Source organism: Haliotis rufescens, unplaced genomic scaffold, assembly GCF_023055435.1.
Source record: "Haliotis rufescens isolate VD_foot unplaced genomic scaffold, xgHalRufe1.0.p SCAF_27, whole genome shotgun sequence".
Lineage (NCBI taxonomy): Eukaryota > Metazoa > Mollusca > Gastropoda > Lepetellida > Haliotidae > Haliotis > Haliotis rufescens.
The window spans coordinates 5835783-5863760 of NW_025963968.1; the positions used below are offsets into that span (position 1 = coordinate 5835783).

Below are 27978 nucleotides of genomic sequence, written 5' to 3' on the forward strand. Positions count from 1 at the left end.
TCCTTACACACCATGCATTACACATACTTCCTTACACACCATGCATTACACATACTTCCTTATACACCATGCATTACACATACTTCCTTACACACCATGCATTACACATAATTCCTTATACACCATCCATTACACATACTTCCTTATACACCATATAAGTCATTATGTGTAATGCATGGTGTGTAATGAATTTCGTGTAATGCATGGTGTGTAGTTAATTATGTGTAATGCTTGGTGTGACATGAATTATATGTAATCCATGGTGTGTAATGAATTAAGTGTAATGCATGGTGTGTACTGAATTATGTGTAATGCACGGTGTGTAATGAATTATGTGGAATGCATGGTGTATAAGGAAGTATGTGAATGCTTTGTATATAATAAAGTATATGTAATCCATGGTGTGTAATGAAGTATGTGTAATGCATGGCGTGTAATGAATTATGTGTAATGCATGGTGTGTAGTGAATTAAGTTCAATGCATGGTGTGTAATGAATTATGTGTAATGCATGGTGTGTAATGAAGTATGTGTATGGCATGGTGTGTAATGAAATATGTGTAAATGCATGGTGTGTAATGAAGTATGTCCAGTGCATGGTGTGTAATGAATTATGTGTAATGCATGGTGTGTAATGAAATATGTGTATGGCATGGTGTGTAATGAATTATGTGTAATACATGGTGTGTAATAAAATATGTGTAATGCATGGCGTGTAATTATATGAATGTTATGCATGGTGTTTAATGGTATAAGTGTAATGCATGGTTTTGTAGTGAATTATGTGTAATGCATGGTGGGTAATGAATTATGTGCAGTGCATGGTGTGTAATTATATGACTGTTATGCATGGTGTTTAATGATATAAGTGTAATGCATGGTGTGTAGTGAATTATGTGTTATGCATGGTGTTTAATGATATAAGTGTAATGCATGGTGTGTAATGAATTATGTGCAGTGCATGGTGTGTAATGAATTATGTGTAATGCATGGTGTGTAATGAATTATGTGCAGTGCATGATGTGTAATTATATGAATGTTATGCATGGTGTTTAATGATATAAGTGTAATGCATGGTGTGTAATGAATTATGTGTAATGCATGGTGTGTAATGAATTATGTGTAATGCATGGTGTGTAGTGAATTATGTGTTATGCATGGTGTGTAATGAATTATGTGTAATGCATGGTGTGTAATGAATTATGTGTAATGCATGGTTTGTAATTATATAAGTGTTGTGCATTTGTGACACGTCATGCACTTCACATAATACAAAATGCACATTTCACCATACGCCAGATACCATATTTTACACATTATGGACTACATGCCATGCATTAAACAGCATGTGCACCATGCACTACATTTCCCATCTCTCACAAACATTATCTTAACAGTTTTCCTGGAATGTGTATATATAATATATATTACGTCAGAAGGTAAGTGATGTGTCAGTCGGACAGTGACAGCCAATATAGTTCCAACTGAAACCTTTTTCTTAGTTCACCAAAGGCTGATGGTTTGTTTGTTTGTTGTTTGACGCCGCACTCAACAATATTGCAGCTTTATGACGGCGGTGATCTAGTGTTTGACATCATTAGCATCGATCCACGCAGTTGGGATACGATGACATGCATCAACCAAGTCAGCGAGGCTGACCATCCGATCCCGTTAGTCGCCTCTTACGACAAGCATAGTCGCCTTTTACGGCAAGCATGGGTTCTGCCCCGCATCTTCATGGGTGCATGGTGTGTAATGCATTATGTGTAGTGCATGGTGTGTAATGAATTATGTGAAATGCATGGTGTATAATGAAGTATGTGTAGTGCATGGTGTGTAATGAATAATGAGCAGTGCATGGTGTGTAGTGAATGTGTGATGCATGGTGTGTAATGAATTATGTGCAGTGCATGGTGTGTAATTATATGAATGTTATGCATGGTGTTTAATGATATAAGTGTAATGCATGGTGTGTAGTGAATTATGTGTTATGCATGGTGTGTAATGAATTATGTGTAATGCATGGTGTGTAATGAATTATGTGTAATGCATGGTGTGTAATGAATTATGTGTAATGCATGGTGTGTAGTGAATTATGTGTTATGCATGGTGTGTAATGAATTATGTGTAATGCATGGTGTGTAATGAATTACGTGTAATGCATGGTGTGTAATGAATTATGTGTAATGCATGGTGTGTAGTGAATTATGTGTTATGCATGGTGTGTAATGAATTATGTGTAATGCATGGTGTGTAATGAATTATGTGTAATGCATGGTGTGTAATTATATAAGTGTTGTGCATTTGTGACACGTCATGCACTTAACATTATACAAAATGCACATTCCACCATGCGCCAGATACCATATTTTACACATTATGGACTACATGCCATGCATTAAACAGCATGTGCACCATGCACTACATTTCCCATCTCTCACAAACATTATCTTAACAGTTTTCCTGGAATGTGTATATATAATATATATTACGTCAGAAGGTAAGTGATGTGTCAGTCGGACAGTGACAGCCAATATAGTTCCAACTGAAACCTTTTTCTTAGTTCACCAAAGGCTGATGGTTTGTTTGTTTGTTGTTTGACGCCGCACTCAACAATATTGCAGCTTTATGACGGCGGTGATCTAGTGATTGACATCATTAGCATCGATCCACGCAGTTGGGATACGATGACATGCATCAACCAAGTCAGCGAGCCTGACCATCCGATCCCGTAAGTCGCCTCTTACGACAAGCATAGTCGCCTTTTACGGCAAGCATGGGTTCTGCCCCGCATCTTCATGGGTGCATGGTGTGTAATGCATAATGTGTAGTGCATGGTGTGTAATGAATTATGTGAAATGCATGGTGTATAATGAAGTATGTGTAGTGCATGGTGTGTAATGAATAATGAGCAGTGCATGGTGTGTAGTGAATGTGTGATGCATGGTGTGTAATGAATTATGTGCAGTGCATGGTGTGTAATGAATTATGTGTAATGCATGATGTATAATGAATTATGTGTAGTGCATGGTGTGTAATGAATTATGTGTAATGCATGGTGTGTAATTATATAAGTGTTGTGCATTTGTGACACGTCATGCACTTCACATTATACAAAATGCACATTCCACCATACGCCAGATACCATATTTTACACATTATGGACTACATGCCATGCATTAAACAGCATGTGCACCATGCACTACATTTCCCATCTCTCACAAACATTATCTTAACAGTTTTCCTGGAATGTGTATATATAATATATATTACGTCAGAAGGTAAGTGATGTGTCAGTCGGACAGTGACAGCCAATATAGTTCCAACTGAAACCTTTTTCTTAGTTCACCAAAGGCTGATGGTTTGTTTGTTTGTTGTTTGACGCCGCACTCAACAATATTGCAGCTTTATGACGGCGGTGATCTAGTGATTGACATCATTAGCATCGATCCACGCAGTTGGGATACGATGACATGCATCAACCAAGTCAGCGAGGCTGACCATCCGATCCCGTTAGTCGCCTCTTACGACAAGCATAGTCGCCTTTTACGGCAAGCATGGGTTCTGCCCCGCATCTTCATGGGTGCATGGTGTGTAATGCATTATGTGTAGTGCATGGTGTGTAATGAATTATGTGAAATGCATGGTGTATAATGAAGTATGTGTAGTGCATGGTGTGTAATGAATAATGAGCAGTGCATGGTGTGTAGTGAATGTGTGATGCATGGTGTGTAATGAATTATGTGCAGTGCATGGTGTGTAATGAATTATGTGTAATGCATGATGTATAATGAATTATGTGTAGTGCATGGTGTATAATGAATACTGTGCAATGCATGGTGTGTAGTGAATGTGTGATGCATGGTGTGTAATGCATTTTGTGTAGTGCATGGTGTGTAATGAATTATGTTAAATGCTTGGTGTGTAGTGAATGTGTGATGCATGGTGTGTAATGCATTATGTGTAGTGCATGGTGTATAATGAATAACAGTGCAGTGCATGATGTGTAGTGAATATGTGATGCATTATCTGTATTGCATTTTGTGTTATGATTATGCAGTGTATGATGGGTAGAGAATATGAAATACGTGGTGTGATGTATAATGCATGATGTGTAGTGCATTTCGTGTAATACATGATTGTAATGAAAGTTTTTGTACGGTGTGTAGTGCTTTGTTTGTAGTGCATACTTTGTAATTAATTACATATGTTGAATGGTGTGTAATTATTTATATATTATGCATGGCGTGTAATTAATTATATATATTATGCATGGTGTGTTATCAGTTATATATTATGCATGGTGTGTTATTAATTATATATTATGCATGGTGTGTAATTAATTATATATTAAGCAGGGTGTGTACTCAATTATATATGTTGGATGGTGTGTAATCAATTATATATTATGGATGGTGTGTAATTATTATATATTATGCATGGTGTGTAATTAATTATGTATTATGCATGGTGTGTAATCAATTATATATATATGCATGGTGTGTAATTTATTATATATTATACCTCGTGTGTAATTAATCATATATTATGCATGGTGTGTAATCAATTATATATGTTGCATGGTGTGTTGTGCATGGTATGCAATTAATTATATATTATGCATGGTGTGTAATCAATTATATATTATGCATGGTGTGTAATCAATTATATATTATTCATGGTGTGTTGTGCATGGTGTGTCGTGCATGTAAGTCATTAATTATATATTATGCATGGTGTGTTGTGCATCGTGTGTCATGCATGTAAGTCATTAATCATATATTATGCATTGTGTGTTGTGCATGGTGTGTTGTGCATGGTGTGTCGTGCATGTAAGTCATTAATTATATATTTTGCATGGCGTGTTGTGCATGGTGTGTTGTGCATGGTGTGTCGTGCATGTAAGTCATTAATTATATATTTTGCATGGCGTGTTGTGCATGTGTGTCGTGCATGGTGTGTCGTGCATGTAAGTCATTAATTATATATTTTGCATGGTGTGTTGTGCATGGTGTGTTGTGCATGGTGTGTCGTGCATGTAAGTCATTAATCATAAATTATGCATTGTGTGTTGTGCATGGTGTGTTGTGCATGGTGAGTCGTGCATGTAAGTCATTAATTATATATTTTGCATGGCGTGTTGTGCATGTGTGTCGTGCATGGTGTGTCGTGCATGTAAGTCATTAATTATATATTTTGCATGGCGTGTTGTGCATGTGTGTCGTGCATGGTGTGTCGTGCATGTAAGTCATTAATTATATATTTTGCATGGCGTGTTGTGCATGTGTGTCGTGCATGGTGTGTCGTGCATGTAAGTCATTAATTATATATTTTGCATGGTGTGTTGTGCATGGTGTGTTGTGCATGGTGTGTCGTGCATGTAAGTCATTAATCATAAATTATGCATTGTGTGTTGTGCATGGTGTGTTGTGCATGGTGAGTCGTGCATGTAAGTCATTAATTATATATTTTGCATGGCGTGTTGTGCATGTGTGTCGTGCATGGTGTGTCGTGCATGTAAGTCATTAATTATATATTTTGCATGGTGTGTTGTGCATGGTGTGTTGTGCATGGTGTGTCGTGCATGTAAGTCATTAATTATATATTTTGCATGGCGTGTAGATCAAAGCATGATTGGCTCCACGTTTCGTGCACGGTCCAAAGTGCATGGTGTGTAGTATCTATACTCATTAGCAAGTGTTAGGATGTACATATGAAAACATACACATTCAAAGCAATACTGATATGAGTTTGGTGGAGCAATCAAGGACAACGAGTGCAAGGTTGTCAATGAAACATTTATTTCATTAGACAGAAACCATTACACAAAGAGCATAATCTCAAAACAGTCTCATCTCGCTCCGCGAAAACTTGCTTCCTAACATGCACATGATCTAACCAACGATTGGCTGAGCGTCAAGTTGGTCCAAGATGAGCGCAGCGTAGAGAGGGTCGTAGCTGTTTCTACCTGTACGGGCGGAGGGGGCGTAAGGGGAGGCAATCTCGTTTAAGCCGTACGATAGACCGGGATGGTTGATATCAAGGGCATCAGCAAGGAGGTAGTCGTTGAGGAAGTTGTTGTATCCGTTGCCGTGTCGTGGTGCGTATCCAGATCGTGCAGCAGTAGGTACCCGTGCAGCCTGCCTAGGTCTGTCTTGGTTGATGATAATCACCCTTGGTTGTTGGTTGGCATACCCTTTGACAGTCCTGGGCTGCACTTGCAATCCTGAAGCACCTGGAATTAAATCGCCTAGGTATTAGAGTGAGTGAGTATGGTTTACGACGTTTTCGGCAACATTGCAGCATTACTACTACGATCCCAACAAGAAAGGGTGTCCCACATTGTTCCCATGTCGGAATTTGAGTTTTGAGATCGAGCCAACGCTTTAACAGCTATACTGGTCATCTGTCGTCAGTTCCTCAGAGGTGTTCATGATGGTGTGTAGTCCCATAGGATGGAGACAATAAAATCTTAACAATTTCCATCAACGAATCATTGTTAAAACACACTGATGATAGGAGGTCGACAGTCGAAGAATACCCAATATTTGCCAGAGGTAATGTGTAGTTAAACGACGCTGAGGGACATTCATAAATTGTAAGACTGAATTCTCCTGATATACTTACGATTGTAACGGGCATCACTTATGACACACAAACAGACCAGGATGGCAGCAGGTAGAATTATAGCAGTCCTCATGATTCGGGTGTTTTTAATTTCTGTTCTGTAAAAGTGATGCAAGATGTCAACAAAAATAATGGCAGCACAATTTCAGTCGTATTCGTTGTTAGGGTATCATTACATTTAACACTGACTGAGATTTTATGAAAGCTAACCAATTAATGACACATTCGCATACATATATTGATATTCAAAATTATTGCGCTTATAAAGCGACGTGCGTGTGTGTATGTATGTGTGGCTGCTTATACTATTCTGGACTAATGCCGACTTGATAGTGCGAGCCCACTGGGATTGACGCATTTTAACACGAATACCCCACTCAGACACAGTATACTCCGAGCCGACCACGCCTTGTTTTAGCCCCTTAATGCCAAGTACCATCTTATCGAACCCCGGACCTTCCGCTCTCCAGAATGGCGCTCTACCACTAGACCACGGAGGCGTTCTCTAACGAACAGGTCCTTAATACACAAAGGTTGTAGAAGAACATGACACATGAAAACTTCTAGTATACAAGCAATATTAGACTCCACAGTCGATTTACAAGAAAAGATAAATTGACAAGAAAATATAACAAACAGTTGGCTCACCTGTTGCTGCTGCTCTGTGGCTACAATTGGAGAATGATGGTGTCCAGAGAAATGAGGAATACTTTTATACGCCAGCCGGACATCCTTCAAGGAGCATCGTGACACAGTGACGTAACAATGGTCACTGTCATGCAACTTACCCTGACAATACCATGCCTGTATTGGTTCAAATTCGTCTGTGATGTAATAATGAAATTTTACTATGTTCTTACATGTGACAAGACGTCCATCATAAATCAAGCCTCCTTGTACCCATCAAAGAGGTGAAAATATCCCGAGGCAGGATTTAGACAAAAACAATTACAGGTTCATCAATAGATTTAACTACAATGACATATTCATTGACAGAGACTAACACGAGTCCCTGTCATACAGAGCTTCAAAGGAATGCACAGTGTGTACCACGATGATTATGCTTAGAACAGCCCGTGAGTTGATGATAAATGAATTGATTCCTGAATATAATTTTATAAAATTTTGTTATACACAAGATTGTTTCTTTGTGCTCGTATGCTGGAAAGGTAGTGATGATTGTGTGAGTATATTCCTGTATGTCAGCAGATGAGTGTGCCTATGCCTCTGTATTTGAGGGTAGCAGATATGGTGTGTGTATGTGCCTGTATGTAGGAAGGGTAGCGATGATTGTGTGTGTATGTTTCTGCATGTAAGAAGGGTAGCGATGATTGAGCGTGAGTATGTTCCTGTATGTAAGAAGAGTAGCGATGATTGTGCGTGTGTATGTTACTGTATGTAAGAAGGGTAGCGATGATTGTGCATGTGTATGTTACTGTATGTAAGAAGGGTAGCGATGATTGTGTGTGTATGTTCCTGTATGTAAGAAGTGTAGCGATGATTGTGCATGTGTATGTGCCTGTATGTAGGAAGGGTAGCGATGATTGTGCATGTGTATGTTACTGTATGTAAGAAGGGTAGCGATGATTATGTGTGTATGTTACTGTATGTAAGAAGGGTAGCGATGATTGTGCATGTGTATGTGCCTGTTTGTAAGAAGTGTAGCGATGATTGTGCATGTGTATGTGCCTGTATGTAGGAAGGGTAGCGATGATTGTGCGTGTGTATGTGCCTGTATGTAAGATGGATAGCGATGATTATGCATGTGTATGTGCCTGCATGTAGGAGGGGTAGCGATGATTCTTCATGTGTATGTGCCTGTATGTAGGAAGGGTAGCGATGATTGTGCATGTGTATGTGCCTGTATCTACCCTTCTTTCATACAGGCACATACACATGCACAATCATCGCTACCCGTCTAACATACAGGCACATGCAAATGCACAATCATCGCTACCCTTCTTACATACAGGCACATACATTAAAACCGTTTGAATAAAAGTCATCTCAACTTTGAAACCAAGTTGTTGTATTCCTGCCGTGGTGTCTCCTGATTGTGAAGACCAAGAAGAAGAACCCTGGTTACAACCTAGACTGATCGATGAGCCGAATTTTTATGGTGCCGAGACCCGGATCTTGGAAAGCAACTCTCCAACCAGGAGCACCCCAGGAACCAAGAACATAACTAGGAAAAATCTCTCGAGGTAAGTTTTACCCTAAGTGATTCAAATTGTTCTGCTGGCTTATAGTATATCATATATAGTTAAGAAGAGATTAACTAACAAAGGACTGAGTAAGGGGTATATATATATATATATACGTAAAAGTGGAAAAAAGGTAATTGATGGCAGTAGCATGTACCCCGGATCTAAGGACCCCAGAATAGACGGTTAGCGAAGGGAGGTTTGCGGCTCAAGTAAGCTGGGGGGTCGTTTTAGTGCGGAACTAATAGAGAAAGATTTGAAGGAGTGGGTGAAGTTGTCCCCAGTATTAAGGAATTGGATAGGGAGACAAAGAAATAGCGGGTACGGAGAAAGAAAACAATTCTCCCGACCACATAATAGCGGTATGTATTACGTTTTTAAGCAGACAAAATGATCATGGCCGGGTAGAACTGAGAGAGAGAGACCCTAGAACCCACCGATCAGCCCAGGCAGAGTTGATCCCTTTGACCGAAATAACCACCAACACACGACCCCAAGAAGCTTTTCCTAGACCAGCTTCACGATTCGCCGGTCAGAAGAGAAAGCATTCGCCGTTTCATCCTGAGAAGATAAGCGAAGGGCGAGCATCCCACGATGAGAAATCTGATGAAGAGGACCTGCCTCTTACATCGGCACCCCTTGACGTACGCAGTCAGAAACCAGATCAAGTAACAGGTTCATTCCGATTGGTGCAGTGAGAATTCTCGACGAAATGGCGGGGAACTATATGGGAATGGTGTGTTGTAAGTCGGTGAAGGCATTCAACTAGTGGCTGTGGTGTGGATAAAAAGTGTGCAGCCAGAAAGTGAAAGGTGTGGCTGGATTATTCGAGGATGAAGATAAAGGAAGGGATAGTGTATTCTTATGTGAATATGCCAAGTAATTCCTACCCTTGTGAACAAAGAGCACGAAATAATTGACAGAGCCGGTATAGGACGACGGGCTGTAAAGACTATACAGCGATACAAGCCAAGAACTATTAACTATAAATAATAAAAAGGACAAAACGTGCTGACGTTGGATCAGGAAGATTAATTTACTCTGGGTATATGCAAGAAAATGTAATTGTGAATACATTTTCTTACCCTAAGGAAGGGAGGATTTTAACCAGGAGTCGCACACCCGGTTATAATTATATAAATAATTAAGATAAATGCAAGCATATTACTGTACATGAATTATATGTGAATATGGAAGTGTTGAATTGAATATGATATGAATTTATGTGAAGGAATTTGAATGTACTCACATTGTATAACTGTATAACCCGAGGAGCGCAGGTGGCGGCCAATTATATTTAATTAATTGGTTTTCTAATTTGAATGAGAGGGTGTCAAGTAAAGAGCTAAGGTTTTCACGAAACAGCCAAGGTGATTTAAGAGAAATTATTAGTTAAGATTAACTATACGAAATGTACAGGGAGGGAACCGGTCCGACCCCCGTAGTTGCAAGTTAGAAAATATATCAAGGACTTAATAGATAGGAATAACCTGAGAGTACGAGATCAAAACCTCGGATAAGTCACTAAGAAGCTTTTTAACTACTCATTCTTCATAATAATAAATAGTTTTAAAGCATGAGCACCAGAACGGACTCACGTGCTGGTCAACCTCGTGACGTCATATTAATTTATCATTGGACTGACGTAGAGAAGTTTGAGGGATAAAACGAGGTGGAAAATCGTCATTCGGGGAGAACGGTTTGCGGGACACTAGTAGACAGGTCAGAGGTCACTGCGCTCCTAAGAAACTCAGATTGCTGCCAGCACGTTTGCGTGGTATCTGATTACTATATTAAAACCGTTTGAATAAAAGTCATCTCAGCTTTGAAACCAAGTTGTTGTATTCCTGCCGTGGTGTCTCCTGATTGTGAAGACCAAGCAAAAGAACCCAAGAAAGAAGGGTAGCGATGATTGTGCGTGTATGTTCCTGTATGTAAGAAGGGTAGCGATGATTGCGTGTACATGTTCCTGTATGTAAGAAGGGTAGCGATGATTGTGCGTGCGTATGTTCCTGTATGTTAGACGGGTAGCGATGATTATGTGTGTATGTTCCTGTATGTAAGAAGGGTAGCGATGATTGTGTGTGTATGTTCCTGTATGTAAGACGGGTAGCGATGATTGTGCATGTGTATGTGCCTGTATGTAAGACGGGTAGCGATGGTTGTGCATGTGTATGTACCTGTATGTAAGAAGGGTAGCAATGATTGTACATGTGTATGTGCCTGTATGTAGGAAGGGTAGCGATGATTCTTCATGTGTATGTGCCTGTATGTAGGAAGGGTAGCGATGATTGTGCATGTGTATGTGCCTGTATGTAAGAAGGGTAGCGATGATTCTGCGTGTGTATGTGCCTGTATGTAGGAAGGGTAGCGATGATTGTGCATGTGTATGTGCCTGTATGTAAGAAGGGTAGCGATGATTGTGCGTGTGTATGTGCCTGTATGTAGGAAGGGTAGCGATGATTGTGCATGTGTATGTGCCTGTATGTAGGAAGGGTAGCGATGATTGTGCATGTGTATGTACCTGTATGTAAGAAGGGTAGCAATGATTGTACATGTGTATGTGCCTGTATGTAGGAAGGGTAGCGATGATTCTTCATGTGTATGTGCCTGTATGAAAGAAGGGTAGCGATGATTCTTCATGTGTATGTGCCTGTATGTAAGAAGGGTAGCGATGATTCTTCATGTGTATGTGCCTGTATGTAGGAAGGGTAGCGATGATTGTGCATGTGTATGTGCCTGTATGTAGGAAGGGTAGCGATGATTCTTCATGTGTATGTGCCTGTATGAAAGAAGGGTAGCGATGATTGTGCATGTGTATGTGCCTGTATGTAGGAAGGGTAGCGATGATTCTTCATGTGTATGTGCCTGTATGTAGGAAGGGTAGCGATGATTGTGCATGTGTATGTGCCTGTATGTAGGAAGGGTAGCGATGATTGTGCGTGTGTATGTGCCTGTATGTAGGAAGGGTAGCGATGATTGTGCATGTGTATGTGCCTGTATGTAAGAAGGGTAGCGATGATTGTGCATGTGTATGTGCCTGTATGTAAGACGGGTAGCGATGATTGTGCATGTGTATGTGCCTGTATGAAAGAAGGGTAGCGGTGATTGTGCGTGTGTATGTGCCTGTATGTAAGAAAGGTGGCAAATGTGGTGTGATATATAATGCATGATGTGTAGTGCAATTTGTGTAATGTATGATTGTAGTGCATGGTTTGTATTGTGTGTAATGCTTTGTTTGTAGTGCATAATTTGCAATTAGTTATATATGTTGCAATGTGTGTTGTGCATGGTGTGTAATTAGAAAACAAATATATCATGCATAGTGTTGTGCATGGTGTGTCGTGCATGGTATAATATTCCATAAATTATATATTTTGCATGGTGTGTTATTGATTACATATTATGCATGGTGTGTTGTGCATGGTGTGTCGTGCATGGTATTTCATTAATTATATATTTTGCATTGTGGGTAATTGATTATATATCATGCATGGTGTGTTGTACATGGTGTGTAATGGATTATATATCATGCATGGTGTGTTGTACATGGTATGTCATTAATTATATTTTATGCAAGGTGTGTTGTGCATGGTATATAATTAATTATATATTATGCATGATGTGTTGTGCATGGTATGCCGTTAATTATATAGTATGCATGGTGTGTTATGTATGGTACGTCATTAATTATATAGTATGCATGGTGTGTTGTGCATGGTATGTCATTAATCATACATTATGGATGGTGTATTGTACATGGTATATCATTGATTATATATTATGCATGGCGTGTTGTGTATGGTGTGTCGTGCATGGTATGTTATAAATTATATACTTTGTATGGCGTGTTATGCATGGTATGTCATTAATTATATATTATGCATGGTAAGTCATCAAATACATATTATGCATGGTGTGTTGTGCATGGTGTGTTGTGCATGGTGTGTCGTGCATGTAAGTCATTAATTATATCTTATGCATGGTGTGTTGTGCATGGTGTGTCGTGCATGTAAGTCATTAATTATATCTTATGCATGGTGTGTTGTGCATGGTGTGTTGTGCATGTAAGTCATTAATTATATATTATGCATGGTGTGTTGTGCATGGTGTGTCGTGCATGTAAGTCATTAATTATATCTTATGCATGGTGTGTTGTGCATGGTGTGTCGTGCATGTAAGTCATTAATTATATATCATGCATGGTGTGTTGTGCATGGTGTGTTGTGCATGTAAGTCATTAATTATATATCATGCATGGTGTGTTGTGCATGGTGTGTCGTGCATGTAAGTCATTAATTATATATCATGCATGGTGTGTTGTGCATGGTGTGTCGTGCATGTAAGTCATTAATTATATATTTTGCATGGCGTGTAGATCAAAGCATGATTGGCTCCACGTTTCGTGCATGGTGTGTAGCGTATGATGTGTACAGTATGTTGTACCTACCATGCATCACTCATTGTACTACACAGTATTATGCGTACAGAATTTCTGCATCGTGATATACTAGTATCTATACTCATAAGCAAGCGTTAGGATGTACATACATATATGTATGAAAACATACACCTTCAAAGCAAAACTGATATGAGTTTGGTGGCGCAATCGAGGACAACGAGTGCAAAGTTGTCAATGAAACATTTTATTTCATCAGATAGAAACCATGACACAAAGAGCATAACCTCAAAAACATCTTATCTCGCTCCGCGAAAACATATTTCCTAACATGCACATGATCTAACCAACGATTGGCTGAGCGTCAAGTTGGTCCAAGATGAGCGCAGCGTAGAGAGGGTCGTAGCTGTTTCTACCTGTACGGGCGGAGGGGGCGTAAGGGGAGGCAATCTGGTTGAAGCCGTACGATAGACCGGGATGGTTGATATCAAGGGCATCAGCAAGGAGGTAGTCGTTGAGGAAGTTGTTGTATCCGTTGCCGTGTCGTGATGCGTATCCAGATCGTGCAGCAGTAGGTACCCGTGCAGCCTGCCTAGGTCTGTCTTGGTTGATGATAATCACCCTTGGTTGTTGGTTGGCATACCCTTTGACAGTCCTCGGCTGCGCTTGCAACCCTGAAGCACCTTGAATGAAAATGTTAAGCTATTAGAGTGAGTGAGTATGGTTTACGGCGTTTTCGGCAACATTGCAGCATTACTACAACGATCCCAACTAGAAAGAGTGTCCCACATTGTTCCCATGTCGGAATTTGAATTTTGAGATCGAACCAACGCTTTAACAGCTATACCGGTCCTCTGTCGTCAGTTCCTCAGAGGTGTTCATGATGGTGTGTAGTGCCAATGTAAGTCCCATAGGATGGAGAAAATAAAATCATTACAATTTCCATAAAAAATGCACGATTCTTAAAGAAATTTCAAAATAGACTCTTGAACATCTGTGGAGACTGCGCTAACGATATGGGTGAATACAAATATTTGTTTATTATTTTGATCTTTTTGACCACCCCGAGGCTTGTGACAATGCACAATATTTCAAGAATCTTTTCACCTGTTAAAATTCACAATATTAGGCTCAAAATAGGCGCTTGGACAACTTGGAGACTGCGCAAATGATATGGGGAATAAAAATAACGTTTTTCGATTTTGAAAGATTTTTTACTTCTTAAAATACAAAATTTTAGGCTCAAATAGACTCTTGGACATACTGATGATAGGAGTTCAACAGTCAGGGATAAAGAAGAATACCCAATATTTGCCGGAGGTAATGTATAGTTTAACGACTCTGAGGGACATTCATGAAATGTATATTATTATTCCGGGTAACAAGTATGACGATGCGATTGACTTCAATACTTACGAATGTAACGGGCATCACTTATGACACACAAACAGGCCAGGATGGCAGCAGGTAGAATTACAGCAGTCCTCATGATTCGGATGGTTGTAATTTCTGTTCTGTAAAAGTGAATGTATAATAAAACATTAATGTTAAATGCAAGATGATATAGTATATTGAGAATGTATGTCTATTGCAAGTTATGTCAACAAAAATAATGGCAGCACAATATCAGTCGTATTCGTTGTTAGGCAACCATTACATTTTCTTTGGTTAACACTGACTGAGATTTTATGAAAAACTAATGAGACATTCGCACACATTTATTTATATTCAAAATCATTGCACTTATAAAGCGACGTGCGTGTGTGTATGTGTGGCTGCTTATACTAGACCGGGCTAATGCCGAGTTTATAGTGCTAGCCCACTGAGATGCCATGCCGCAGTTTTACATGAATACCCCACCTGACACAGTATAATGACCACTCCTTGTTTTAGCCCCTTAATGCCAAGTACCATCTTTTATCGTCTTTTGGTGTGTCGCGGCCGGGATCGAACCCCTGACCTTCCGCTCTCCGGGCGGACGTTCTACCACAAGACAACGAAGGCGTTCTCTAACGAACAGGTACTTAATAAACCATAATATAAGGATGCTGAAGAGTATACATCAAGTATACAAGCGATATAAGAATCTATATTCGATTTACAAGAAAAGATAAATTGACAAGAAAATATAACAAACAGTTGGCTCACCTGTTGCTGCTGCTCTGTGGCTACAATTGGAGAATGATGGTGTCCAGAGAAATGCGGAATACTTTTATACGCCAGCCGGACATCCATCAAGGAGCATCGTGACACAGTGACGTAACAATGGTCACTGTCATGCAACTTACCCTGACAATACCATGCCTGTATTGGTTCGACAGTCAAATTCGCTTGTGACGTAATAACGAAATGTTACTATGTTCTTACATGTGACAAGACGTCCATCATAAATCAAGCCTCCTTGTACCCATCAAAGAGATGAAAATATCCCGAGGCAGGATTTAGACAAAAACAATTACAGGTTCATCAATAGATTTAACTACAATGAAATATTCATTGACAGTGACTTACACGAGTGCCTGTCATACAGTTTCAAAGGAATGCACAGTGTGTAACACTATGATTATGCTTAGGACAGCCCGTGAGTTGATGATAAATGAATTGCTTTTGTGTTGACATCGAATACATCTCGTGAATGATTCTTGAATCTAGTTTTATAAGATTTCCAACTTGAAATGGTCACTTTCCCACTTATGGAAAAGTGTTTAAACTTGTCAGTACAATTGTCGAACTGCCCGTACATTTCATGTTGTGTGTGTATGTTACTGTATGCAAGAAGGGGAGCGATGATTGTGTGTGTATGTCCCTGTATGTAAGACGGGTAGCGATGATTGTGTGTTTGTTTCTGTATGTAAGAAGGGTAGCAGACGATTGTGTGTGTGTTCCTGTAATAAGGGAAGCAAAAGATTGTGTATGCATATTCCTGTATGTAAGAAGGGTAGCAGATGACTGTGTGTGTGTATGTGCCTGTATGTGAGAAGGGTAGCAGATATGGCGTGTGTATGATCCTGTATGTAAGAAGGGTAGCAGATGATTGTGTGTATGTTCCTGTATGTGTGAAGGGTAGCAGATGATTGTGTGTGTATGTTCCTGTATGTAAGACGGGTAGCAGATATGGTGTGTGCACGTTCCTGTATGTAAGACGGGTAGCAGATAATTGTGTGTGTATGTTCCTGAATGTAAGACCGGTAGCAGATGATTGTGTGTGTGTATGTTCCTGTATGTAAGACGGGTAGCAGATAATTGTGCCTGTATGTTCTTGTATGTAAGAAGGGTAGCAGATGATTATGTGTATGTTCTTGTATGTACGGCGGGTAGCAGATGATTGTGTGTGTATGTGCCTGTATGTATGATGGGTAGCAGATGATTGTGTGTATGTGCCTGTATGTGAGAAGGGTAGCAGATGATTGTGTGTCTGTTCCTGTATGTATGATGGGTAGCAGATAATTGTGTGTCTGTTCCTGTATGTGAGAAGGGTAGCAGTTATGATGTATGTATGTGCCTGCATGTGAGAAGGGTAGCAGATGATTGTGTGTGTATGTTCCTGTATGTAAGAAGGGTAGCAGATGATTGTGTGTATGTTCTTGTATGTACGGCGGGTAGCAGATGATTGTGTGTGTATGTTCCTGTATGTAAGACGGGTAGCAGATGATTGTGTGTGTCTGTTCCTGTATGTAAGAAGGGTAGCAGATGATTGTGTGTATGTGCCTGTATGTGAGAAGGGTAGCAGATATGGTGTGTATGTGCCTGTATGTGAGAAGGGTAGCAGATATGGTGTGTGTATGTTCCTGTATGTAAGAAGGGTAGCAGATGATTGTGTGTGTGTTCCTGTAATAAGGGAAGCAAATGATTGTGTGTGTATATTCCTGTATGTAAGAAGGGTAGCAGATGATTGTGTGTGTATGTGCCTGTATGTGAGAAGGGTAGCAGATATGGTGTGTGTATGTGCCTGTATGTAAGAAGGGTAGCAGATGATTGTGTGTATGTTCCTGTATGTATGATGGGTAGCAGATGATTGTGTGTGTATGTTCCTGTATGTATGATGGGTAGCAGATAATTGTGTGCCTGTTCCTGTATGTGAGAAGGGTAGCAGATATGGTGTGTGTATGTGCCTGTATGTAAGAAGGGTAGCAGATGATTGTGTGTATGTTCCTGTATGTAAGACGGGTAGCAGATGACTGTGTGTGTATATTCCTGTATGTATGATGGGTAGCAGATAATTGTGTGTATGTTCCTGTATGTGAGAAGGGTAGCAGATGACTGTGTGTATATTCCTGTATGTATGATGGGTAGCAGATATGGTGTGTGTATGATCCTGTATGTGAGAAGGGTAGCAGATGAGTGTGTGTCTGTTCCTGTATGTATGATGGGTAGCAGAAGAGTGTGTGTCTGTTCCTGTATGTATGATGGGTAGCAGATGATTGTGTGTCTGTTCCTGTATGTATGATGGGTAGCAGATGATTGTGTGTCTGTTCCTGTATGTATGATGGGTAGCAGATGATTGTGTGTCTGTTCCTGTATGTATGATGGGTAGCAGATGATTGTGTGTCTGTTCCTGTATGTATGATGGGTAGCAGATGATTGTGTGTCTGTTCCTGTATGTATGATGGGTAGCAGATGAGTGTGTGTATGTTCCTGTATGTGAGAAGGGTAGCAGATGATTGTGTGTATGTGCCTGTATGTGAGAAGGGTAGCAGATATGGTGTGTGTATGTGCCTGTATGTGAGAAGGGTAGCAGATGATTGTGTGTATGATCCTGTATGTGAGAAGGTTAGCAGATGATTGTGTGTATATTCCTGTATGTGAGAAGGTTAGCAGATGATTGTGTGTATATTCCTGTATGTGAGAAGGGTAGCAGATGATTGTGTGTATATTCCTGTATGTATGATGGGTAGCAGATGAGTGTGTGTATGATCCTGTATGTGAGAAGGGTAGCAGATGAGTGTGTGTTTGTTCCTGTATGTATGATGGGTAGCAGATGAGTGTGTGTCTGTTCCTGTATGTATGATGGGTAGCAGATGATTGTGTGTCTGTTCCTGTATGTATGATGGGTAGCAGATGATTGTGTGTCTGTTCCTGTATGTATGATGGGTAGCAGATGATTGTGTGTCTGTTCCTGTATGTATGATGGGTAGCAGATGATTGTGTGTATGTGCCTGTATGTGAGAAGGGTAGAAGATAATTGTGTGTCTGTTCCTATATGTGAGAAGGGTAGCAGATGATTGTGTGTATGTTCCTGTATGTATGATGGGCAGCAGATGATTGTGTGTCTGTTCCTGTATGTGAGAAGGGTTGCAGTTATGATGTATGTATGTGCCTGTATGTGAGAAGGGTAGCAGATGATTGTGTGTATGTGCCTGTATGTGAGAAGGGTAGAAGATAATTGTGTGTATGTTCCTGTATGTGAGAAGGGTAGCAGATGAGTGTGTGTATGTTCCTGTATGTATGATTGGTAGCAGATGATTGTGTGTCTGTTCCTGCATGTGAGAAGGTTAGCAGATGATTGTGTGTCTGTTCCTGTATGTGAGAAGGGTAGCCGATGATTGTGTGTCTGTTCCTGCATGTGAGAAGGGTAGCAGATAATTGTGTGTATGTTCCTGTATGTAAGAAGGATAGCAGATGATTGTGTGTATGTTTCTCTATGTAAGAAGGGTAGCAGATGATTGTGTGTATGTTTCTCTTTGTAAGAAGGGTAGCAGTTATGATGTATGTATGTGCCTTTATGTGAGAAGGGTAGCAGATGATTGTGTGTATGTGCCTGTATGTGAGAAGGGTAGCAGATGATTGTGTGTCTGTTCCTGTATATGATAACGGTAGATAATTGTGTGTATGTTCCTGTATGTAAGAAGGATAGCAGATGATTGTGTGTATGTTCCTGTATTTAAGAAGGATAGCAGATGATTGTGTGTATGTTTCTCTATGTAAGAAGGGTAGCAGATGATTGTGTGTATGTGCCTGTATGTGAGAAAGGTAGCGATAATTGTCTGGTTTGTATGTTCCTGCATATAAGGGTAGCAGATAGCTGTTTGCGTATGACCCTGTATGTAAGAAGATCATAGAAGAGCAAGTGAACACTTGCGTTGCCTTTGCATGTGTTTGTGATGGGTGCTGCGGGTGAGGCAGGATACACTCACCCTTTCGCGAACACATGGTATTTTCACTTTTTCATAGTGATCCATTAACACATGCTAATGATATAGTCGGAATCGTACAATGGACCTGCTTTCGGCATATATTTCTGATGATTATGGAAAGGGGTTTGTCGCTTTTACTTAAACATGGACGATATGTACAGTCCTTTCCTGTTGCATTTCTTTACATTTCTCAATTCTTCTTTACAATTCTTTACATTTTTTTACGATTCGCATACAATCGACTCTGCTTATAGCAGAGATTTCCATTAAATATAGAAAGGATTTTGAGGCTGTTATTTATATATGAGCTTATTTTACAAATGCTAAAAAGAGTCCACTTGACATGCAGTACCACTCAGAAATTGTTAAAAGCTTATTCTGTTATGCCTGTGTCCTAGATCTATACCTCGCTTGCAAAATCAGAGTAACATATTACCGTGTATTATACTTAATGAGCGATATTATGAAAAATCAAGATAAACAATTTTGGCTATTTCTTGGTGTAGGAAACTGTAGCTATTGTTTATATAATAAGATAATCAAATGAGTGCAGCTACAAATTATAAATATATTTGTGGGTCCCTTTCTACAGTTTTAACCAATCAATACAAGCAGCAATCTAAGAAAAAATATTCTTGGGATTAGTTCGGGACATAAAGACATCGAACATACCAGCGGACATATCCTGGTTATCTAAAGATGATATTTATTTAAACGTTCAATCAGCTCTGCTTTTGGAAAAAAAGACTTCACGGATATGGAAAGTGTTTTGTTGCTTTTATTCAAAATTAAATCGAACCTTAGTGTACGGGACTGAGGTATCCAATTTGCTTATATTGAAAAGGTGCATTTTATTTTATGTCATAAAGTATAAAGGAAAATATATGAAATACATTAGCATCAGGTAGTGTGGTATATTACCTTTATGTTTAGTGTTTATCGCCGCACTCACCAATATTCAAGCAAAATGACAGCGGTCTGTAAATAATCGAGTCTGGACGAGACAATCCAGTGATTGATATCATGAGCATCGATCATCGCAATTGGGATACGATGACATGCATCAACCAAGTCAGCGAGCCTGACCACCCGATTCTGTTAGTCGCCTCTTACGACAAGCATAGTCGCCTTTTACGGCAAGCATGTGTTGCTGAGGAACTATTCTACCCCGGGTCTTCACGGGTATGTAAGAACACACAATATGTAACTGTTTTGTAAGAACACACAATATTTACATGTATGTAAGAACACACAATATGTACATGTATGTAAGAACACACAATATGTAACTGTATGTAAGAACACACAATATGTAACTGTATGTAAGAACACACAATATGTAACTGTATGTAAGAACACACAATATGTAACTGTATGTAAGAACACACAATATGTCACTGTATGTAAGAACACACAATATGTAACTGTATGTAAGAACACACAATATGTAACTGTATGTAAGAACACACAATATGTAACTGTATGTAAGAACACACATTATATAACTGTAAGAACATAAAATGTGTAACTGTATGTAAGAACACACAATACGTAACTATGTAAGAACACACAATATGTAACTGAAAGTAACAACACACAAGATGTATGTAAGAAAACAAAATATGTAACTGAAAGTAACAACACACGAGATGTAACTGTATGTAAGAACACACAAGATGTAACTGCATGTAACAACACACAAGATGTAATTGAATGTAAGAACACACAATATGTAACTGAAAGTAACAACACACAATATGTAACTGTATGTAAGAACAATCAATATGTAACTGAAAGTAACAACACACAAGATGTAACTGTATGTAACAACACACCAGATGTGGCTGTATGTAAGAAAACAAAATGTGTAACTGTGTGTGAGAACACGCAATGTGTAACTGTATGTAAGAACACACAATATGTAACTGCATGTAACAACACACAAGATGTGGCTGTATGTAAGAACACATAAGATGTCACTGCATGTAACAACACACAAGATGTAACTGAATGTAAGAACACACAATATGTAACTGAAAGTAACAACACACAATATGTAACTGTATGTAAGAACACACAATACGTAACTGAATGTAAGAACACACAATATGTAACTGTATGTAAGAACAATCAATATGTAACTGAAAGTAACAACACACAAGATGTAACTGTAGGTAACAACACACCAGATGTGGCTGTATGTAAGAAAACAAAATGTGTAACTGTGTGTGAGAACACGCAATGTGTAACTGTATGTAAGAATATACAATATGTACATGAATGTAAGAACGCACAAGAAGTGGCACAATATGTAACTGTGAGAACATATAACATATAACTGCATGTAAGAATACAATATGTGACTGTATGTAAGAACACAATATGTGACTATGCATAAATATACAATATGTGATTGTGTGTTAGAAATATAGATTTCTAAACGAGTCCACGTGAGATACCGTTTTTATTACGAGTGCACTTCAAAACTTCAAGACGAGTGGAGTGATCTATTTAGTACTCACTTTAACCTAAGATATTATCGACATTCAGCGTTGAAAAATACCTTTGCTGGTGTAAGCTGGTAAAAGAGTGGCGTCTGTGTGTGTGTGTGTGTGCGTGTGTGTGTGCGTGTGCGTGTGTGTGTGTGTGTGTGTACATATCATGATCATGCCGCAGTTTAATATGAATACCCTACTCAGACACAGTATACTGACTACGTGCCGACCAGTCCTTGTTTTAGCCCCTTAATGCCGAACGCCAGACAGGGTTCCATGGAACAACAAGTTCCATCTTTTAACATCTTTTGGTATGACTCAGCTGGGGATCGAACCCCGGACCTTCCGCTCTGCGAGCGGACGCTCCACTACTAGATCGTAGTGATCAATTTTATACGAGTCAGCAGTTAGTGTATATGGTATAGAATTGGTTGTAATTACCGTTAAGCTATACCCTTTGTTCAGTTTCGGAGCACGAAAGATTCACGACACGAGATTGCATCGGCTGACATTAGCACGGCATTACTACCGACAGGCCACGTGATCCAAGGGGCGCTACTCTCATTAACCAAACGAAGTTCAAGGTCGTAAGTAGACGTGGCGATGAATGTTGTGATGATCTTTCGACACAGTGCTTTGGGTATTGGCGATACTCTGAACTATAAATGTAACGCTCATAATGCCACAAAGCTTGTACTGCTGCAATAGAGTTTGTATATTTTGTTTCAAACGTATTTGTTACGATGGTTGTGTTATAAATCACAAGCTGCACAAACTCTTGTCTTGACTCCAGTGAAATATGTCAACAATACAGTTTTGAGATGCATGCTCAGTGAAAAACAACAGCAGTCCCTAGCACGGTGCTACCGACGCCTTCATTTAAATGACCAGTTGATGCCAAAATTGTCCCGTCGGCACGTGATGTTTAACACAATGTTTACCTGTATGCAAGAACAAACAAAAACATAAAATCAAAGATAAAGATTGCGGTGTTTATTATTGACGCATCCAGCTTTGAACAAAATACACACATGCAAGATATACTCATTTTTCAAATGAGACCACACATAATCCCACCACAGAAACATGTGACATTTCAATTTCTGTTTGAAGGAGAACATCAACATCAGGTCCTCGGCTACAAAAGACTGAAACGTCAGTAGACATGTGCATATCTATCCCGCGAGAGGCATAAGAGGTAAGTCAAGAGCCTCGCGGAGATAGAGGTCATAAGGATTGAACTGTTGTGAACCAGCGGGGTATGCTGCTGGTTCTACTGGTGGCTTTGGTGCTTGTTCTACTAGTGTTGTTGCTGCTGGTTCCGCTGCCTGTGTTGCTGCCGGAGTTGCTGCTGCGTCTGTTGCTGCCTTTGCTGCTGGTACTGCTTCCAGTACTGCTGGTTGTAGTGGTGGTTCTGCTGTCGGTGCTGATGCTGGTTCCGCTGCCAGTGCTGCTTCCTTGGGACTGTTAGCGACATTTGGTTTACCGGGAGCACCTGACGCTACGTGGCCAGGGAAGGGAGGAAGGTCCAGTGCCTCAGCGAGTTGAAGGGAGTATAAGCGATCAAACTTGTTTTGGTAACTTGCACCTTGAGCACCCTTCGAAAAGTAAGGCGCTTGGAAGGCAGACGTGGCAGCTGGAGACTGAGCTGCACCCCGGCTGGCAGGTGCTCCAAGAGTTTGAGCGAGCTGGTGCAAGTTCTGATGTCCACCATAGTGCGGAAGCTCCATTTCAGCGAGCATGCTGAGTCTCAACATTTTGTCGTAGTATCTGCCTTCAGGTCCAGCAGGGAAGAGACCAGATGCAAAACTTACCGGGGAGTTGGGTTCTGGAGCGGGTACCTGTGGTGAGGCTCCTGTCTTAGTTGCTGGAACCGGGAATGAGGAAGAAGCGGTGGCAGAGACTACGTTTGAAGCAGGGGCTGGAGCGAGAGGGGCTTGAGCCTGGACAGGAACGGAAACAGGGGTAGGCGCATCGATTGCGCTTGAAGCAGGGGCTGAGACGAGAGGGGCTTGAGCCTGGGCAGGGGCGGAAGCAGCACGAGCATTAGGGTAGTCCTCCTTGATGATAATGATAGTATTATGGGGGAAGGGTTGGTGTCTAGGTGTGTTCCTGCCGTATCCTTGCTCGATCTGGGACCCGTAGTAATCAGGTTGGCCATTGGCAATGACATACTGAGGCTGTGTGTTTGGAGGGTTCTCATACACCGTGGGTTGGACTCTTGAGGGACCAGAGGGCGTGACTATGGGGGTATATGTCGGAGCTTGGGGAGAGACCTTTTGAGGTCGTGGAGCTGGGGGATAGACATTATTTTGAGCTCTTGGAGCTGGTGGATAGACGTTTTGAGCTCTTGGAGCTGGGGGATAGACATTATTTTGAGCTCTTGGAGCTGGTGGATAGACAATTTGAGCTCTTGGAGTTGGGGGATAAACGTTTTGAGCTCTTGGAGCTGGGGGGTAGACGGTTTCAGCTCTTGGAGCTGGGGGATAGACATTTTGAGCTCTTGGAGCTGGGGGATAGACATTTTGAGCTCTTGGAGTTGGGGGATAGACATTTTGAGCTCTTGGAGCTGGGGGGTAGACAGTTTCAGCTCTTGGAGCTGGGAGATAGACATTTTGAGCTCTTGGAGCTGGGGGATAGACATTTTGAGCTCTTGGAGTTGGGGGATAGACATTTTGAGCTCTTGGAGCTGGGGGGTAGACAGTTTCAGCTCTTGGAGCTGGGGGATAGACATTTTGAGCCCTTGGAGCTGGGGGATAGACATTTTGAGCCCTTGGAGCTGGAGGATAGACATTTTGAGCTCTTGGAGCTGGGGGATAGACATTTTGAGCTCTTGAAGCTTGGGGATAGACGTTTCGAGCTCTTGGAGCTGGTGGATAGACGTTTTGAGGTCGTGGAGCTGAGGGATAGACGGTTTGAGCCCGTTGAGCTTGTGGTGCTGGGGGATATACTTTCTGATTTGGTGCAACTGGTTGGGTTTTTCGAGTAAGGGCAACGGGCCTAACTTGAGTGGACTTGATGACGTTTCTTCGGAGTGTTTCAGTTGGGTGGTATATAATCTGACTTTCTAAATTTTCGCGTCTGGGATTTACTAAATTGTAAGAGTTGACTCCAGATTTTGAACCTGGAAGAAAACCAAAATGCTATATTAACACAAGCGGCAAACCCTTTCCAAAATCATACAAATCTCTGCTGAAAGCAGAGTCCATTGTATGTTTATGAATCACTGTCAAATTGTGATAATACCAGGTGTTCGTGAAGGGTTTAGCGTACCCTGCTCCACCGGGGGAACCCGTTGTCACTTTAACTGTGTATTTGACAGATAATTAAATGCAAATGTTAATACTACTAAATCTTCTGAGAACATTAAATTTTCTCCGTGACCTGCTCGCACACACACAAGACGGTTACAGCTGGCCCACACAATGATGAGTGAGGGAGTGAGTGAGTATGGTTTTACGCCGCTTTTAGCAATATTCCAGTAATATTCTGGGACACCAGAAATGAGCTCCACACATTGTACCCATGTCGGGAATCGAACCCGGGTCTTCGGCGTGACGAGCGAACGCTTTAACCACTAGGCTACCCGACCGCCACCACACAATGATGAAAATTCTTAATCGACTCGAAAAAATATAGGAAAACTTAATTATAGTTATATATTGACATGCTTACCCATTTCAAAAGCATCGCTCAGAGAGTGATTGAGTGAGTGAGTGAGATGGGTTTAAAGCCGCTTTGAACGGGACTTAGACAGATGTATGGCAACAGCATTAAGCATTCCATCGTATGCCAGCTGGATATATGGGCAACTCAGGAAACTGTATGCTCTTGAAGACACGTATTATGTCAGACTCTGTTATGTTACCTCCATATCAACGTACTTACCAATTACGAAAGCGTCGCTCAAAAGACAGCAACAGCCTAGTACGGCCATGGCCAAGAGCATGGTGGCTCTCATAGTATATATATTGTTGTCCGAAGAGCATTCTGAAAAGCAAAGACAATATATATCATTATATTCCAATAAACCTGACATACAGGTAGCAAGGCATTTAGTCTTTATTCACAAATGTGGAATAGAATCAAATATTGAAGCGAAGTGCTCAAAAGAGGTCTGAACAATCCTTCAGGGTTTTTTTTGTTATCTACTACTACTACTACGACGACGACGACTACTACTACTAATAATAATGATAATAATCATCATCATCATCATCATCATATTAAAAATAATAATAACTTCTTCACACATTTATTTGTCTGATGATCATCTTGTGAAGCTTGTCAAGACTAATGATGGAAACAAGATATTCCACAGTTTTATTAAACGAGCCAAGTATGTGGGACATAATCTCAATGTCAGTGTGGATTTTGTTGATGGTTCTGTACTGCTGGACGGCATAGAAACGAGTGTCAACCAAGCGAAGTGCCATGTCAAATCGGCCAATACTAAGTTTTTCAAGGAGAGTGAGTGAGTGAGTGAGTTGGTTTTAACGCCACTTTTAACAGTATTCCAGTTATATCACGGCGTGTCAGCTTAATGTGGGAGGAAAGCCCGAAGTGATGCAGGTCTCAGACATTTACCACTTCGGTGAAACCCACGAGCACGGGTATGGTGCTGACAAACCTAGAAACATAATCGGGGCGAACCGGGATTCGAACCCACAATCATAGGTTTCTGGCGTGTCCAAGGGACGCAACTCAGCACAGCGAATCACGGTGCTTTAGACGACTGGGCCACCCGTGCCCCCTTTTTCAAGGAGAAGCTATCATAACGATCACTGCATCTGTGCAAAGAACCCTGCAGCAAACCTGCAGAATCCTTCTCTTGAATAAAGTCTGCTGGCCTGAAAAGTGATACAGAAGGCTTTCTCTTTGCTGCTGAGGAGCGGTCACTTTCCACTCGAAACCGTCAATGTGTGATTTGGAATCAAAATGTGAATACAAAATGTAGATCATGCAATGAATTTAGTGAGACTGCCCAACACATTTTCAGTGGATGCACAAACACAGTATCTTAAACGACATGATGGAATGGCTCGATCCTATTATTACCGTTTTCGCCATGCTTCTGGTTTTGATACAGAGGTCCATCCATGGTACGACCCAGAATATGTAGAGGGCGTCTTGGAAAATGATAAATACAAAATTCTTTGGAATAGGCCCGTATACAACCTCAGACCTGTTCAGGCCAACAAACCTGAACTTGTCCTTTTTTTATAAACCCGATGAAAGTATTTATATCATTGACACTAATGTCATTGACAAGGTTCAGGAAAAACATGGCATCATGCGGACCTCGTATCCCAAGTACCAAGTTGTCTGACTCCTCATTGTTCTCGGTGCATCCCAATCTGTTGACTGACATTGGAAGTGTACCCGAGTTTGCCGCCAGAATACAGCCCTTATGACAATCTGGGTAATACAGAAGGCTACAGTGTTGTGGAGTTAACATTCTGCGAAAGGTTCTGTGTGGGTCCGACTAGGCAGCGTTTCCTTGGGGGAAGTCCCATTCGCTGTCTGGGCTGCGTGTAGAAGGAGCAAGGGCACTGAGCTGATGATGAGCCTAACCAGCCTGACTGTGCCAGGATCACACAAACCCTCTTTGTTGCATTTTTTTTATTTTAATCTGTACATATTAATGAAGATGCTCAAAGCGCTACATTGTGACCCCAGTCAGAGGATCAATGTGCACTCGGTTTTCAGTCTTATCTCGCTGGTGAGCATACAATCCAAGCAGCTTGTAAGGCGTCGGAGGGTTTACAGTCACACTACCATCTCACCCTACCGGGTACCCATTCACTGATGGCAGAACAGAAGCACTTGCGTAAGGAGACACCACATGTGCTACCAGCAACATTTTTCAAAGGCTTTTTATAAAATATTTACCGGGAAAAACATTGATATCTCCTTTTACCTTGTCGTATGAAGCAAAAACAATGTTTCAAAGTTACCAGAAATATAAGCCGTGAAGGAACTACAAACAAACACAGAACTCACCAATGACCGTTGTTTGTCTGTTGCTGTCCAAAGCATAAATGCTTCCTGTTTGAGAGAATCACGGGGGTTAATAAACCTTCCTCGTCACCCGCAAATGGTCATCGTGACGGGTGACAA

The 27978-nt window shown here is 40.7% G+C and overlaps 3 protein-coding genes across 3 annotated transcripts; all 3 read right to left on the minus strand.

The window, feature by feature from the left end:
- Positions 1–5783: 5783 nt before the first annotated feature.
- LOC124121763 lies at positions 5784–7318 on the minus strand. Its single transcript, XM_046484820.2, has 3 exons — positions 7275–7318; positions 6627–6724; positions 5784–6234 (listed from the first exon to the last, which is right to left on the minus strand). Exons 2-3 carry the CDS (start codon positions 6697–6699, stop codon positions 5894–5896), a joined length of 414 nt encoding a protein of 137 aa, XP_046340776.2. The 5' UTR covers positions 6700–6724; positions 7275–7318; the 3' UTR covers positions 5784–5893.
- Positions 7319–13459: 6141 nt separating this feature from the next.
- On the minus strand, positions 13460–15385 carry LOC124121764. Its single transcript, XM_046484821.1, has 3 exons — positions 15378–15385; positions 14646–14738; positions 13460–13912 (listed from the first exon to the last, which is right to left on the minus strand). Exons 2-3 carry the CDS (start codon positions 14716–14718, stop codon positions 13572–13574), a joined length of 414 nt encoding a protein of 137 aa, XP_046340777.1. The 5' UTR covers positions 14719–14738; positions 15378–15385; the 3' UTR covers positions 13460–13571.
- A 7457-nt stretch (positions 15386–22842) lies between these two features.
- Positions 22843–27889, minus strand: LOC124121743 (adhesive plaque matrix protein-like). The gene is made up of 3 exons (XM_048402621.1): positions 27862–27889; positions 25747–25848; positions 22843–24982 (listed from the first exon to the last, which is right to left on the minus strand). The coding sequence occupies exons 2-3, from the start codon at positions 25817–25819 to the stop codon at positions 23034–23036; spliced, it is 2022 nt and encodes a 673-aa protein (XP_048258578.1). The 5' UTR covers positions 25820–25848; positions 27862–27889; the 3' UTR covers positions 22843–23033.
- Between the last annotated feature and the right edge of the window lie 89 nt (positions 27890–27978).